At 34.4% G+C, this 15,259-nt stretch overlaps 1 protein-coding gene across 4 annotated transcripts in view; it reads right to left on the bottom strand.

Moving 5' to 3' along the window:
• The window catches only part of FAM198B (family with sequence similarity 198 member B), a 46,703-nt gene that overhangs the window by 14,449 nt on the left and 16,995 nt on the right, over nt 1-15,259 (bottom strand). For all 4 annotated transcript variants that reach the window (XM_023530766.1, XM_023530764.1, XM_023530765.1 and 1 more), the window contains one exon: nt 12,483-12,697. In XM_023530766.1, the coding sequence (XP_023386534.1) occupies nt 12,483-12,697 (215 nt within the window). The remainder of the gene's footprint in view (nt 1-12,482; nt 12,698-15,259) is intronic.

The following is a 15,259-nucleotide window of genomic DNA, read 5'->3' on the forward strand; positions in this document are numbered from 1 at the left end:
ATACATACTAAGCCAGATAAATATTCGCCCACCCTCTCAGGTCTTCCTATGGAAATATTATCATGTTAACTTTTCCATGGTTTTTTTATTTGCTTCCTGGCAGACTTATTCAAAGGTCCATTGGTTAGATGTCCTGTTTGAAACTCAGTCAACCTCTGTCAAGGTCAGTTTCAAACCATCTGTGGTTCAATGACATAGAATTAGTGGGGAAGCCAATCCCAAAAGCTAGCTCAAGCAATGCATTAAACAATTTTGAATATCAAAAGGTTATTTATGAAATCACACAGGCTTCCTCAAATCCCTGATCGCTCCAGCCCAGCTATGTATACAACAAGGCTTAGAATTAAAGCAAACTATGATCAAATTCAGCACAGGCTAAAAAGTCCATGGCAAGAGTTGAAATAGCAAAAATGAAAATGATATAGAATTAAATAACATATGCTGCACTTTTGATTAATAATTAAATTAGAACTGACCCAAAAATGTTCAGTTGGTTGTCATTTAGCAATATGAGGTTATGAATATAAGTTATTTGACCATTTTCCCTTTTGATTTAGACTGATATTAGAGCAAAGACCTTTTGTCAACCAATTTTCTAGACCACATTCTATGCAAATGAGTCTTTAGCATAATCAATGCCAGAAATCTCTGAGAATAAATGCTAGATAGTAGACGAAAAGAATATATAAAATTCTAAAACCTTTTCATTTGGAAGCAGGCATCTGAGGAAATCTGTATGTTCCTTTACAGGAGGAATATGCTTTGAGACACAAAGAACTATTGAATTGGGCCAGGATTCAGAGAAACACAGTCTTGTTGTAGAGGCTAGGTAGCCAATCAGTGATGCCTCTGTGACAAACGAGGGTCAGTGTGGCTAGATAACTCTTTCTCTTCAAAGATGCCTCCATTAAAAATCAAATAGCTAAAGCCTATGAAGTGAGAGAATGTGGTCTCTAAAAATCAGGTCTGCACTACAGAAATAATGTCAAAGTTCAAAAGAGAGACTCAGAGGCCATGCCTTTCTATTTACTTCCTCTATCCGGTCATATTCTTGTAGAGAATTTTTAGCAGCAGAAATACATTCCATTTAAGGGCCATAAAAAGTGAAACTATTTGCCTTTTTTAAGTATATGCCAATATAATTCTACTGGTGGTTTCCTAATCTCCCCAAAATTTTGAGAAGGCCTCGCTTCTCTGGAAGAAAGTACAATCTGGCAGGCCAATTTCTGCTGAAGGAGATTTCACAGACTTCTTAGATTAGACTCTCTTTGAAAGCGTTGATGCCGAAGGCAGGGAAATAACATTGTGTCAGATTCAAGAGCCAAGTCACAAAATCTCAAATGATAACTGAGGCCCATGGATTGATGGAAAACTGACTCAATAGAACATAGAAATCCCTCGATTCAAGCTTGTTAAATTTAGCTAAATCCCCAAAACAATATTTTCTATGCATCTATGCTATAAATAATTCCTAATTTTATTTTTAAAGTAAAATAAAAAGTATTAAACTATGCTAACAGGAAAAATAGAATAATGGTTAAAAAGCAAACAATTTAAATAAAACACCTATGAAACCATGCAAAGCCTTTCATATGATGCTGAAATGGCCAAAAGCAATAAATAAATTCTCTGTGTTATTTGTCACATTAAGATTCTGGTTCCAATCTAAGAAAAATTTCTTGGCTTCTACCTTGCAGACCTATGTTCTCAGGAAGAGACCCTTCGTAATATCCACCTTTTACTACACCCCTATTACTGGAATCATAAAACCACAGCCTGGCTAGATCCCATCCCTCTCTAATTGTTAAAATATGAGTAACTGTTAAAAATGAGAGTAGTAAATTGTATAAAAATGTATGTGGTCAACTGCATTTACAGTATGTAAGTTTTACAAAACACAGACATCCACTTATAATGCATGTAAAATGATTTTTAAATTGGCTGAAAAGATGCACACTAATCTCATGAGAGTGACATCCTCTGGGGAGAAAATGGACATGAGCACATGGTCAAAGGAATTTAACTCATTTTTAATATATTTATATCTCTAAAGTAAATGCTGAAAGCAGATATGCAACAGAAACATTGACAAGATAATTCTAGAAGATAGAAACATGATATTTGTTATATCTTTGTTCTTTGGGATTTTGTTTTTAATGCCTCAGCAAAGGGTATGAGGAACAGAATTTGAGAATAAAAGCCCAATGATCTTTCCAAATTCTGTAGGCAGAGACCCGTGTAGTTAATAAACACATGAGGAGGTATTCTCTTCAGTTCTCCCCATCCATCTATGCAAAAATGGCAGCCCCTGCCTCAGCCTGGCCTAAATGGTATGTCCATGGAAAATGTCTTACATGATCACATGTTTTCCTATAGCACCAAATGCTATAATGAGCAGCTCTACACCGTAGAAAATTCAAGGAAGACCTACATGATCCCTATCACTAAAGCCTGTAGTACCTAGAGATTCAGGAAGTCATAGTTATACATATAAATACAATAAATTCAGATTCTTATAAATGGGGGTTTCTAAATGATAACTGTGTTGATCTACTGAGTACTTGCTATCTGTCAGTGTCTTAGTCCAATTGGCTGCTATACCAAAGTACCATAGACTGAATGGCTTATAAACAACAAACATATTTCTCACAGTTCTGGAAGCTGAAAGTCTAAGATCAGGGTGCCAGCATAGTTGGGTTTTGGTGAATTCCCTCTTCTGGGCTGAAGACTTCTCACAGTGTCCTCACATGGTAGAAGGGACCAGGGAGCTCTGTTGGGCTTCTTTCATAATGGTATAAATGCCATTCATGAGGGCTCTGTGCTCATGACCTAATCACTTCCCAAAAGCCCCATCTCCTAATATCATCACCTTCATATATCAGGAGTCAACATATGAATTTTGGAGGAACAGATATTTAGACCATAGCGACCAGGGACCATAATAAGCACTTCATGTGCATTATTTCATGTTATTCTCAGAACAAATCTCCAAAGGAAGTTATATCACTTCTATTTAAATAATAAAGAAAGTATTAGAGAGGTTATGATCTTGCCCAAGATTACAGAGCTGACTATTGAAGCAGGGATTTTAAGCCAAGTATGTTTTATATAAACACTATTCTATGACATTTCTCTATGAATTTGATGTACTAAAAACTTGCAGAATTTTTTCAAATGATATCAGATGTTCAGAGAAAAAAATGAAGATTAATCTGGTTAAGTTACTCCCAGAAGGCTTTGCAGAGAGGGATTAGAGCTGAACTGTGAGAGACACGCAGGCTATATATTAGATAGGGAGGAACAGAGGTGGTGTTCCAATGGTGAGTAGAGCCTGTTCAACTGGCAGTGAATAGACCAAAATACCACAAACACACACACACACACACACCCTGTAGTTAACAAACATGTATCTCCTTATTTGTGTACTATAGGCTGAGGGTACACAAATAGAGTACAAGTTAGTCATGACAGATTAGAATAAAAAGGAAGTCAGAAGGTCAGGTCATGGTGTTTTTTAAAAATAATGCTGATTTTTTTTCTATATAAACTCTACCACTAGATTAACTACAAGTTATATAAACTTTACCAATAGATAACTAGATAAGAGATGAAGGGAAATTACTCTTTAAAGAAGTATTCCAATTAAAATTAGGAAGTAATGACTAAATTAGAATATCACCATTTTTTCAATACCTAGTGAAATAATGGATCGACACTGAACATCAAGAGCTGCTATTAAGAAAAGGACTAAACACATTATGTACCTCCTGGTAGAAGAACATGCCACTATCTATAAAAAATTCTTGAGAAGAGAAATCTAAATCTGATCAGGTATCTAGACCTGACACCAATGTATATGGCATTGCAGATGTCAGAAGGACAAATAAAGTCACCATAGAAGTGCAACCAGCCAAATTCAGAGTCTAGAACTTTACAAAATAAGTGATCTGGTTTCTTCAATAAATAATATAATAGGGGAAAAAAATGAAGAGATGGATACCAATGGATCACAAAGTATAGGCTTTATTTGAATCCTGATTCAAATAAACAAACAGATATATAGATAAATGATTAGAGAGATGATAGATATATAGACAGAGATGATAGATACATAGATACGTATAGATAATTTACGAGATAGTTAAAATTTTGAACACTGACTGGATATTTAACTGGAATTATTGATAATTTTTCTTTCGAGTATGATAATGATAATGTGCTTGTGTGTTTTATCTTCTAGTGATTCAATGTACTGAAATATTTATAGATGAAAGAAAATACTGTCTGGGATTTGCTTTAAATAATGTGGGCATAGTAAGTAGATAGAACTAGAGGTGAAACAGGACTGTCATGAGTTAATTGTTATATTTGAATGGCAGGTACACGAGAGTCATTATAAATATTCTATCTACTTTTGTATATGTTTAAATTTTTCCATAATAAATTTTTAATGCACTAGGTATTTAAAATTTATTTTCCAATTGACTGAATCTTCAAAGATTTTTTTTTTTCAAAAAGCCATATGATTAAAAGGGAAGTAGGAAAGATAAATTCAGCAATAATCTGCACAATAAATTGCAGTTGGAAAGACTAGAGACAAGGAGATCAGTTAGGAATCTCTTATGACATCTCGACCTGTATTGACAGGAGTCTGATTACGGTAGCATTATTAGGAATGAAAAGGAAAATGTCATTGGAGTGATTTTGAGGAACTGTAAAAGTTTAGTGCTATTAAAAGATTAGGCACTAAGCAAAGCTATATTCAAAAGGTAAACCAAAAATTTTAAATGGGGCTGATTTTTAAAATAGTAACATCATGAACAGAAATAAGTAAGTCAAGAGGGCAAATTATTAGGAAATATGATAAAAAATCTGCTTCTAGACATAAAGTTTGAGGGGCTGAAATGACAACTTGCTATTTAAACTATTGTTAACTACACAGGCACAAAAATTATGTCATTTGTGCTCTCTTCCCATGACTATTTAAAAATAAAGCCATAAGTTAAAATTCTATAATGAAATAATTAAATAAAAAATATAAGTCAAATCTTTTTGGAACTATTAAAATAGCCCAAATTCTTCTTTAATAAAAATATTTTCTTGGCATAGTTTAGCCATTTCATTTATATCCATATTTCTACAAAAATCTCTATGTTCTTTGAATTCAGAGTAAATCTATACGCTTCTTTTACATCACTTCTTTTCTCTCTACACATATAAACATATAAAACAATAAAGACATTGTAGGTACCCAATAAAAAACAAGTTTTCTGGCCAGTTTCCTCATGTGTTGCAAACAGTACTTAGAAGAAAAAAACTGTAGTGCCACAAGATAATTTGGAAAGTTTTCTGCGATCTCTTTAAATAAGTCCTATATTAGCATCTTTAATACTCAAAATAATTTCTCCTACTGACAAAGTGCGAACATATGTATAGAAGAAACTATGTCAAAGTCAGACTTTTGAATTTCATTTATAACAAAGGACAAACTAAGTTTTATACAATTAAAATTCCATAGTAACTGCAATACATTTCAGTGCATAGCAGGTCCACACCTGAGAAGTTTGGAGTTTGTCATTTTTAATGCCTAGGGTGACACACTCCCATGTCCTCTACTTTAGTAATTGAGTCTCTGTGATCAAGTGAACTACTGTGATTTTCATCAAAAAAAAAAAAAAAAAAAACCTCAAGATATTTCAACAAACAAGAATAAGCAAGGATATATTGTTCTCTAAACCCTCTGATCCTTGGCAAACTTTGTTCCCTAAATCCCAGCCAATTCTGTGTGCCAACCATTATTGCTGAAGCTAATCCCAGACTTTCTTTGCTACTTGAAGCCAAGACAGTATGTGACTACAGTCTCCTTCAATGTTTGTTAGAAAATGAACAAGAAACTGTATAATTTGCCTGCTTGGACTTACCAATAATACATGGTTAGAGGCTATTTAGATTGGGAATGTACCAATTCTGCAAAACAATAAAACTGACCTGAACTATATGAAATCTCAGTGACTGTACCCTGGATTGTTATGGCTCTTCCTGTCAGAACATCTGGCTGTGAGTGTTTGTCCTCACTGACCTCTGAAAGTCAGAGGCGGGGCCCTTGATCACTGCGCAGTAGGGGTAAAAGGAGGGATGCTTGGAGGATCCTCATAATCTATCATGGAGGCCATAGTTGGAATCTTTCTTTGCCTGGTATATAGAATATCCCTGTAGAAACAAATCTTCCTTTAGTGGGAAGTGATATTTGCTCTTGTCTAGATTATAGTTAGTTGAAATTTTTACTTTTACTATTATCACATTATTAAGTGGAAAAAAATGATGTGCAGAATAAAAAAATGGGAGCAAATACGTCAAAGATTAACACCTATTAATCTAACTCATTATATTCAGTAATCAAATAACTAGAAGCCAGGTAAGAATTAGGAGAGTTAACTGAAAAAAGACAATCGTAGGAGGCAAGGCATACCAATTCATCATATTTGCTTTTTGAATTTATGAACATAAGTTTATTACTCACAGTCATCTGAGAGAAAACTACCTTCATGGAACAGGAAGTTTCTGTAAGCATCATTTTTCCCATTCTGAATTTTTTTACACTTTTTTCAGCTCTTTGTTAGAATCCCTCTCTCTGAAACTCTTCCTGTCTCTTGTACTCACCTTACTTCTGAAAGTTTTTCAGTTTCTAGACTAAATGTCATTCGCAGTCCACATTCTCTTACCTCCAATTGCACAAGAACAAATAGCATCCTATTTGTTTCTATAGGATGTTAAACTTGAGTCAATTATATCTTATATATTCTGCTATGATTATCTGTCGCTTCTATCAGATCGCTCAACTCTTGAGGGCAGGGAGATGGTCTCACCCACCTTTTAATCACCAGCACTAAACCTGCTAAGCTTCTGGAACAGAGAAGAGCTCAAAAGACATTTGTCAAATACAAGTGAAAAGAAATATGTGTAACTTATTTTGTTGATGATGGAAGCAAACATCTCCCAAGATACATCTCTGCTGGTCCCCCTCTGTATAAAAACCTCTTAATTTCTCATTAAATAAATAGTTATTCTTAGAAAATATAAGTGCAATAAGAACTCCATTAAATTGTAAAAATATTAAATACTTTCTATTCATTTGATTTTTCATTTTCTAAATGTCTCTTCCTTTAATAAACTTTATTTCTTTATTGCAAATACACTTTTATTTATTTCGCTTTTAACGTTTTTAGTTTGACACTTAGTATTTAATATTTTAATATAACTAGGTAGTTTTCTTTGATCAAAAAAAGCAATACTCTGAGTCACTGTGACAATTTCATACATTCTGCTAATCGAAAAGTTATAAAGTTGAATAAGACAGAAACTGCCATTGAGAAATTCACAGCTTATTAAAGAAGACAGACTAGTCAAAAATAATTAAAATAGTATGCTGAGATCTATAAGTAAGAAACTATATACAAGGAGAAAAAAATGAAATGATTCGAGAATGACTTACAATTTAATGAAAATATTTTATTTCTTATATTGATATTTACCTCTATTATTTCTACATGATTAACATCCTAATTAATATGTAATACTGAGCACCTACTATATAACACAGCTGTTCTAAATCCTTTATGTTTATAAAAGTATTGAATCCTCTCAATAGCCCTCCTCATAAACAATACTACTATTTCTAAATTTTACAGATGAGGAAACCAAGACAGAATGAGGTTAAATAATTTCTCAGTGTTAAAAAAAAATTAATATTGGCAGTCAGGATTCAAATTTAGCAGGCTGGCTCCAGAATCTCAGTTCCTAACCACTATAAAGATGATCTCTGGGGACAAAAAGCAAGTTTTCTACATCCTAAATCTTCTCATGTTATTTTATATAATCTTTTGAAAGAAATTTGACCAAATCTTGGAAACTCAAATACTCTCTAGAATATTACTCTTTGTCATCCTAATGAAGGTGAATTGTTGTCTACAAAGTTCATACTCCTCCGCTTCATGAATAAAAGGTTACTTGTGTCTCTTTCACATTTTACAGACCCAGTAAAATGGCATAGCCTTTGTGAATGTAGATTTGTTAATTGGATAAAACAAAAAGAATGTTGTATACAGAAAATTAACAACTGGGTTCTGTATTCTCTTGCCTTGGCTGTAGCATCATAAAGCAGTAATTTTAGTTTGCTTCAAGCATAACTTTTCTAAGACTGTTCACAAAATCCATTTAATACACTCCAACACATTCCCAGACACCATTTGAATAAGGCATATATTCGACTTTAAAATAAAAATGTCAGTGAGATTGATGAAAAGGATTATTATATAAAAGATAACTATTTATTATGATACTCATGAAAAATGACCTAAGCTTGTTTATTTATTCATTTATTTGTTCAGTAAACATTTTAATAACTATCTCTATAAACAGTGTGTAATGCTAAATATAGAAAGTAAAAAGATCAAATAAGATGATCTTATTAGAACAAAATTTCTCTGGAGTAAAACTGACTATAAGCAAAGTCAAAAGAAAAATGACAAAGTAAGAAAAATTATTTGAGACATATAGAATTGATAAAGGCAAATTTTCATAACATACAAAATGTTTTTGAAATAAGAAAATGTTATCGAATGCAATATAAAAGTGCAATGATTTGACTACACAATTCACAAAAAATCCCCAAAATACAGATAATCAATATTTGAAAATATGTATATCCTCAATCTCACTCACAATGAAAGAACTAAAAATGTAAACAAGACCCCATTACCCTCCATAAATTCAGCAAAAACATTAATAAGTTTTCTACTTCCCAAAGTTAGCAAGAGAGAGGTAAATAGGCACTCTCATATCTTACTGGTGAAATTGTAAAATGCATCTAAAGGAAATTAGCCTTTTGTCTGTTGCACTGTAGGAAGTAAATAAATGTTGGATAAATAAATAAATGTTAAGTCCATTCTCACAGATGCCATCCTAATACACACAATTTTATATACTTTTGTAAATACTAATCAAAATAATTCTTTACAGTTGGATTAATTTCTGCCTTTTAGATTCAGTGCTTTATTTAGCCAGAGCCAAAATTAAGAAGCCCAATCTTGATATCATAACTTGGACAGGTTCCAGTAAAGTCTTGCAGAGATCACATCATCATGGATTATCAAGACCAGGAAAGCACCACCCCCTCAATTTCCCCCAGGCAAAAGGAGCAAGAGGGTTGACTACAAAAAGAACTCACACCTGCCAACAGAATCAGTTTCTGCAGAGGTAGCAGCAGCCTGATGCTCAATATTTCAAGCTAAAGGTGACATTGGTTTTTAGAGTTTGAGTGAACTGGAGGGAGTCATCCAGGTAACAAATGACAGAGCCTGAACTAAGATAGGAACACAAGCTATACCTAAAAGGTAGATTTGGGTGATATGGTAACTGGTATGGCTTATGAAAGTATCTATCATGAAGCACCTAGGTGACTCCTAAAGTTTCGACTTGGAAAATTGGATGATGATGGTGCCATTCCCTCAAAAATGAATAGGAGGAAGCATTGTTCAGAAGTTTGTGTCTTAAGTCAGGACTCTTGAGTTTGACTCCAGGTTCTACTGCATACCAGCTATGTGACCCTGGCCACATTACTTCATTTCTCTTCTACAAAAGGAAATGATAATAGTATCTACTTCATAGGATTGACATGTAGATTAAATAAGTTAATATCTCAGTGCCCAGTATCAAGTGCTTAGAACAGTGCTAGGAACAGAGCAAGTGTTATATGATTGTTAGATAATTAATAGTATTAGTTCAAGAATTTGAAATATTTATCCTTGTCGAAAATTTAAAATAATGATTTCACGTGCCCAGTTTCATCCTCAAGACCACAGACAATGGACACACTGATGATAAAAGCTGCTGATGCGCTCACAAGGAGAACGTGGCTCAGCTGGAATTTGTTCTTGTTCAGTCAAGGTAATGAACAGAGAGAGTTCAAAAGGAATACACATCTTGTGAAAACAGCCCTCTTTGCTCCATGTTCTATGATTTCTCTTACAGGCAGAAAGTATCACTCCTCCCCTAAACAACTGCTTCAGACAAATGCTATATTTAGGATGCTCTAAATATCACAGAATATTGCCAATTCCGTTTTCTTCCTCTTGTTTTTCCCTATCCTATCACTTGCAGCCAACAATCCTATTCGAACTCTTCCTCCTTCGCTATCTTTTTATTTTTTGATCTCATAACAATAAAAACATTATTTACTCCAGCCTTTCTTACATAAATCTATCTTTTTGTTTTTTATACCATATTTTCCAAACTAGATTTTTTTTAAATTGAACTTCTGATGGGGCAGTGGGGATACAATCTAATACTACTTTGCTACCCCGTGGTTGTTTTCTATAATATAATGCACAGTAGATGTTGCATCATCCATATTCATTGGTTGAATGATATTTGTAGCTTCCTTCAGTGATGAACAAAGAGGAGAGGTTGAGATTTAGTTGAAGATTCCAGAATCAAACCAGAGACAACTTTTAAAAGGGTTTGCCCTTTATTCGGTAAAGGTTAGCTCTTCTGTTCATTAGCTACAAACCTCAAGGTCATTCCTTTCTCATACACTTCACTTCCAGGTTCATGGGCTTCCTCTCCATTCTCCCCTAATCATTATCTTCAGAACTTCAATATCTACACTGACCACTCCCCAAACATCTGGTTGGCCTCATAGCGAGTACTATTATCTACTTAACCCTAGAAATTTTCATTCATTCTTCACTTTATTGCTCATACACTTTTATCACACCAACTTCTTTCATTAACCTAAGGATAACCTGGTAGTTATTCAATAATGGTTAAAAATATGAAATCTAGAGTTAGTCAAACTTGTTGAAATCTCTACTGAAACGTACTAGCTATGTAACACCGAACAAATAAGGTAACTGTTGAGAGACAATTCTCCATGGCATTTCTGTACATCTTATACCAAGTTTTATCCTGTACTCTCTCTTCAAGGATGTTAGTATAGCAAACAGCCCTGGAAGATAAAAAGAGTGTCTCTCTCTGGAGTGGAAGACAGATTTGTTTCCTGACCAAGATAATAAAGATACTGTCTCCTACTGGGGCAAATTTTAGGCAGGTTTGCTAACAGCTTTTTATAAGATTGGGTGTTTCCTAAGCTTAGAGTTAGCAGTGACACAAACCCACTATATGCAGCGTTCACCAGGGCCAGTCTATATCACCCCAATGGAACTTAAGAAGCAAAGGACTATGAAGTCCATGCCACCTGTTATACCATGAGTAATGAGGACATTTGTCTCTGACTTAGGAATCTTTTGTCTTCTGCTAGCATCCATTAATGTGTGGCTGGCTAACTTGTAAGCTTGCAAAAAGGGTAAGATCTCAAACTTTTCATAGTTCTTGATAATAACTGCTTTATGCCTCAGCCTCCTTACCTGTAAAATGGAAAGAGTGCTTAAAACCAACCTGAGCCTCATAGCTAGACTCTACAACAGTATTTGGTGACTCCTGTCTGCCCCTTTGACAAATCAAATTTCAGGCTTTCCAGCTCAGTTCTCACTGGTGGCTCTGCAGCACTGACACCATAAATCATTCTCTCTTTCTTGAAAGTTCCTAATCCCTAGACTGTGAATCTGCACTGAAATGGTTTTCTTCCTACATTTTTGTCCCTCTTGAGTTTCTTCCTGAAATGTCACACATAAAAAAGGAGAATGTTTTGCAAATGTTTTAAAACAGTCCTAAATTTCCACAAAATACTAATTAACAATACAACCACAGAAAGCCAGATTTTCTAAAAAGGAGAATGAGAAAGGCAATAATCAGAATGAGGGGGTGGACAGAGTCATGAGATCTTTATCAAAAGGAGACAAGAGTTTAAAAAAAAACATAAAATGTCAAGTCACTCAATTAAATAGATGGTTGATATTTATTATTCTTTAATATCTAATCATAATAAAATATTTGCAAAAAATTACTGGAAAGAAAACAAGGGAAATGGTGGCTGTTATATGGCCAAATGATCATTGAAATACAGTGCGGAAAGATGAAAAGAAGACAAATTTTTACCATCAACAGATTCCCTGGGAATCCCAGCTCCAGCTCTTAGTAGTTGTAAGAACTTGGGTGAGTTACTTAACTCTGCCAAACCTCAATTTGCTCACTTCTCAAATAGGATAAGACTATCTGCTTTGAAGAATCAGTGATGGGTTCCCTCAACAAACTATATCTATGGTAAGTGTGCCTCGAATGGGACTGAAGTATTGAAGAATCATTTTCTTCAGAAATTAATAAAAGGGCGGAGGGATAGTCCTGAATACATCACAAAAGAATATGATTTTTTGTAACGTGGTATCATACTTGCCAAATACAGATAGCATTATAGAACTTAAAACTCTAGCTTCATAAAATTTAAGGTGCAGAAAATTCCTTAGTGTCAGACTTATACAACACAGTATCAGTCTTAGATAACCACTTACTTGGTTTGATAAACTTACCTGTAGCAAAAAATCAAAGAGGGCCATCTTGGACCACTCGTGGTGATGTACGTCAGTACAACCCCACTCGGGCTTGGGTACTCGGCCATTCTGCCAGCACTTCTGTTTTAGCAACTGCTGATAAGTTCCCCAGGTGAGCTTAACAGAAGAGTGGGTCTCATTACTTGTTGGAGATAAAGATGAATCCCAGAGGATGACAGGACATGGGCGGCCATCTACGGAATTCAAAAAACAAACACTCTTTTAGCATGCGAATGCTCAGTGTGTGCCCTTGGACAGTCATGCCTTCTTTCACAGATTCATTCTCTCACCTGTCAAATGCAAGAGTTTAACAGATGATATTTTATGGTCGCTTTGTCTTCTGAGGCTTTAATATTTTATACCTCAAGGATGCTTCCTGATAGAAGTCTTATAAAACCTTAAGTTATTGTTAGACAATGAAAGAAAAAAAATTTTTTTAAACAAGATACTTTATAGAAGTGGCAGGAATTGGCCACTAACCACCAATAACAATGGCCTCTGGTTAATGTGGTTTTATTCCACATCTAAAAGCAGCCACCACAAAAAGAGGAAAGAATCCAGACATTTATAATTGTCTATTCAATGTCTGAATGGAGCTGCTCTCTATTTGTAATAACAACTGTCTGATTTTCTGAAGCCACATTATGATGTCAGGAAGAAAAAGAATTTTTAGAAATCACAAATTTAAAAGTGAAATCGTACGCTTCACGCCAGTCGCTATAATCTCCAAAGGAAGTAAAGAAGCAGCAGGAGAATTTTTCTTTTCTGATAGAAACATCAGCTCTCTTGGTAGTAGATCATTTGCTCACGTATAACTTCACAAAGTGTATTTAAGCAAATGACATGTCTTCAACTGAATGTGTATAGATGATTTCTTTCAAAAATCTGTCACTCGAATTGTTTTTGTCTCACTCTTGACAATTTAGAAATTTTATTGCTGATATGCATGAAGAATCACAAGACTGAGTGAGGGCATCGTAAACAAGGAAGACTATCACAGGCTACACTGAATGACACTTCCAACCTAAAACCAATAACATCATCAAGTCCCCATTTCCCCATTTCTGCCAAATAAAGTCACTGAGAGATGATGTTGAGAAGCTTTTCAGAGATGCTCTTGTAAAAAAAAAAAAAAAACAAAAAAACACTAGGTCACAAAGATCTGAAAAACCCCACTTAACTCATTCTTAACAGGCCTGGACAATAGAAGCCTTTGAAATTATGACTGGAATGTCTAGACACATCACAGGAATTTTTAAAAGCCTTTTTAAATAACCCGAGAGGTTCTCAATATATAACAGTTTTCTTTTTTGTTAAAGACATCTTCATTACATCGTTTGCCTTGCCTTCTTGTACAGTTCTTATCTCTGGTCTTTAAGACAGGAAAGAGTTATCTTCTCTAATCACTCTTGAATTTTGTGTTATGGTGACCTCAATAATTTTAATAGCATTCACTTAATCATTCTAATCACCTGAATTCCAGTTTTCTGCAAAAGAAAAATCTTTCTTCTTTTAGCCTTGCAATTTAGGGCAGGGCATGTGGAAAGTCCTTTAGATTGTGGAAAGCATGCCAAAGTTATTGACATAAATTTAAAGAAAAACAGAGGGGAAAAAAACAAGAATCATAACTAAAGAACTTTATTTTTAACATTAACTCTCTCCTTTTTATTTCCTTTTACTTTATTAAATGATTTGGGGCTTCTGGGGCCGAAAGGGGTATACTCCAAATACTATGCCGATTTAAAAATAATAATAATACATTCCAGGTAAAAGGAGTGGGAGATACATACAGATCAGTGAACCAAATACAAGAAGACACAACACGGCTTTCAAACCCGTGGGTCCTTCAGACTTCTAAAGATAAACACCAGGAAGCTCTATCCGTCAATGTCTTTAGACCAAAGTTATACAGATAGCACTTTGCATTCTCAGAGCCAGGAAGTATTCAAAGGGACTTGAAACCTAATACTGAATTTCAACAACACAAATCAATACATGAGACAGACAGGCCAGTTTAGTTTCCCCAGCAATTCACACAAGACCCTCAGAGAAACAAGGAAACGATCTACATAAACAATTGAAATGGTTAACAACCTTCTGGGCTGTTTTTCCTTTCCTTTAGAAACAATTGTTTCTTATTTTAAAAGTAACTAAAAGAATTGATTTTAAGAAATATAGAAAAACATTAAAATGTATAGCTAAGAAAACAAAAATCATCTATAATCTCATATCCCAGTAACTGGTTCTGTTATTTGAATATTTACCTGTGGTATTTTTCCATCTCTTTCTTTCTCACCTGAAAATGTAAATTGTTTTTAGAAATTTAAGGGGTATAGCTTACGGCTAGAGCTCAGACTCTGGAATCCAATAGACAGAACTTTGGAATTCTGGTCACATTACTTCTTAGCTTTGTAACATTAGATGAGTTATGCAACCTCTTTTTGCTTTCATCTTATGTAAAATGAGGGTGATAATGCACCTTCCAAATGGACTTTGTTAGGACAAATGGGATCACACACTTAAAGTTCTCAATCTGGTTCCTAACATATATGCATATCCAGAAAGGTTTTGCTATGACTATGATTACTCAGATAAATTAGATAATCACAAACTTCATCAGTCTTCAACTGCCCTTTATTTGTTTATTGAGCATCTACCATGTGCCAAGCACTGTTCTAGACCTAAATTAATTAATGCTTTTTTTCCCCTTTCATGGAGCTTACATTTCCATCAGGAGAAAGAAGCAAAAGTTATGC

Source organism: Pteropus vampyrus, unplaced genomic scaffold, assembly GCF_000151845.1.
Source record: "Pteropus vampyrus isolate Shadow unplaced genomic scaffold, Pvam_2.0 Scaffold53, whole genome shotgun sequence".
Classification (NCBI taxonomy): domain Eukaryota; kingdom Metazoa; phylum Chordata; class Mammalia; order Chiroptera; family Pteropodidae; genus Pteropus; species Pteropus vampyrus.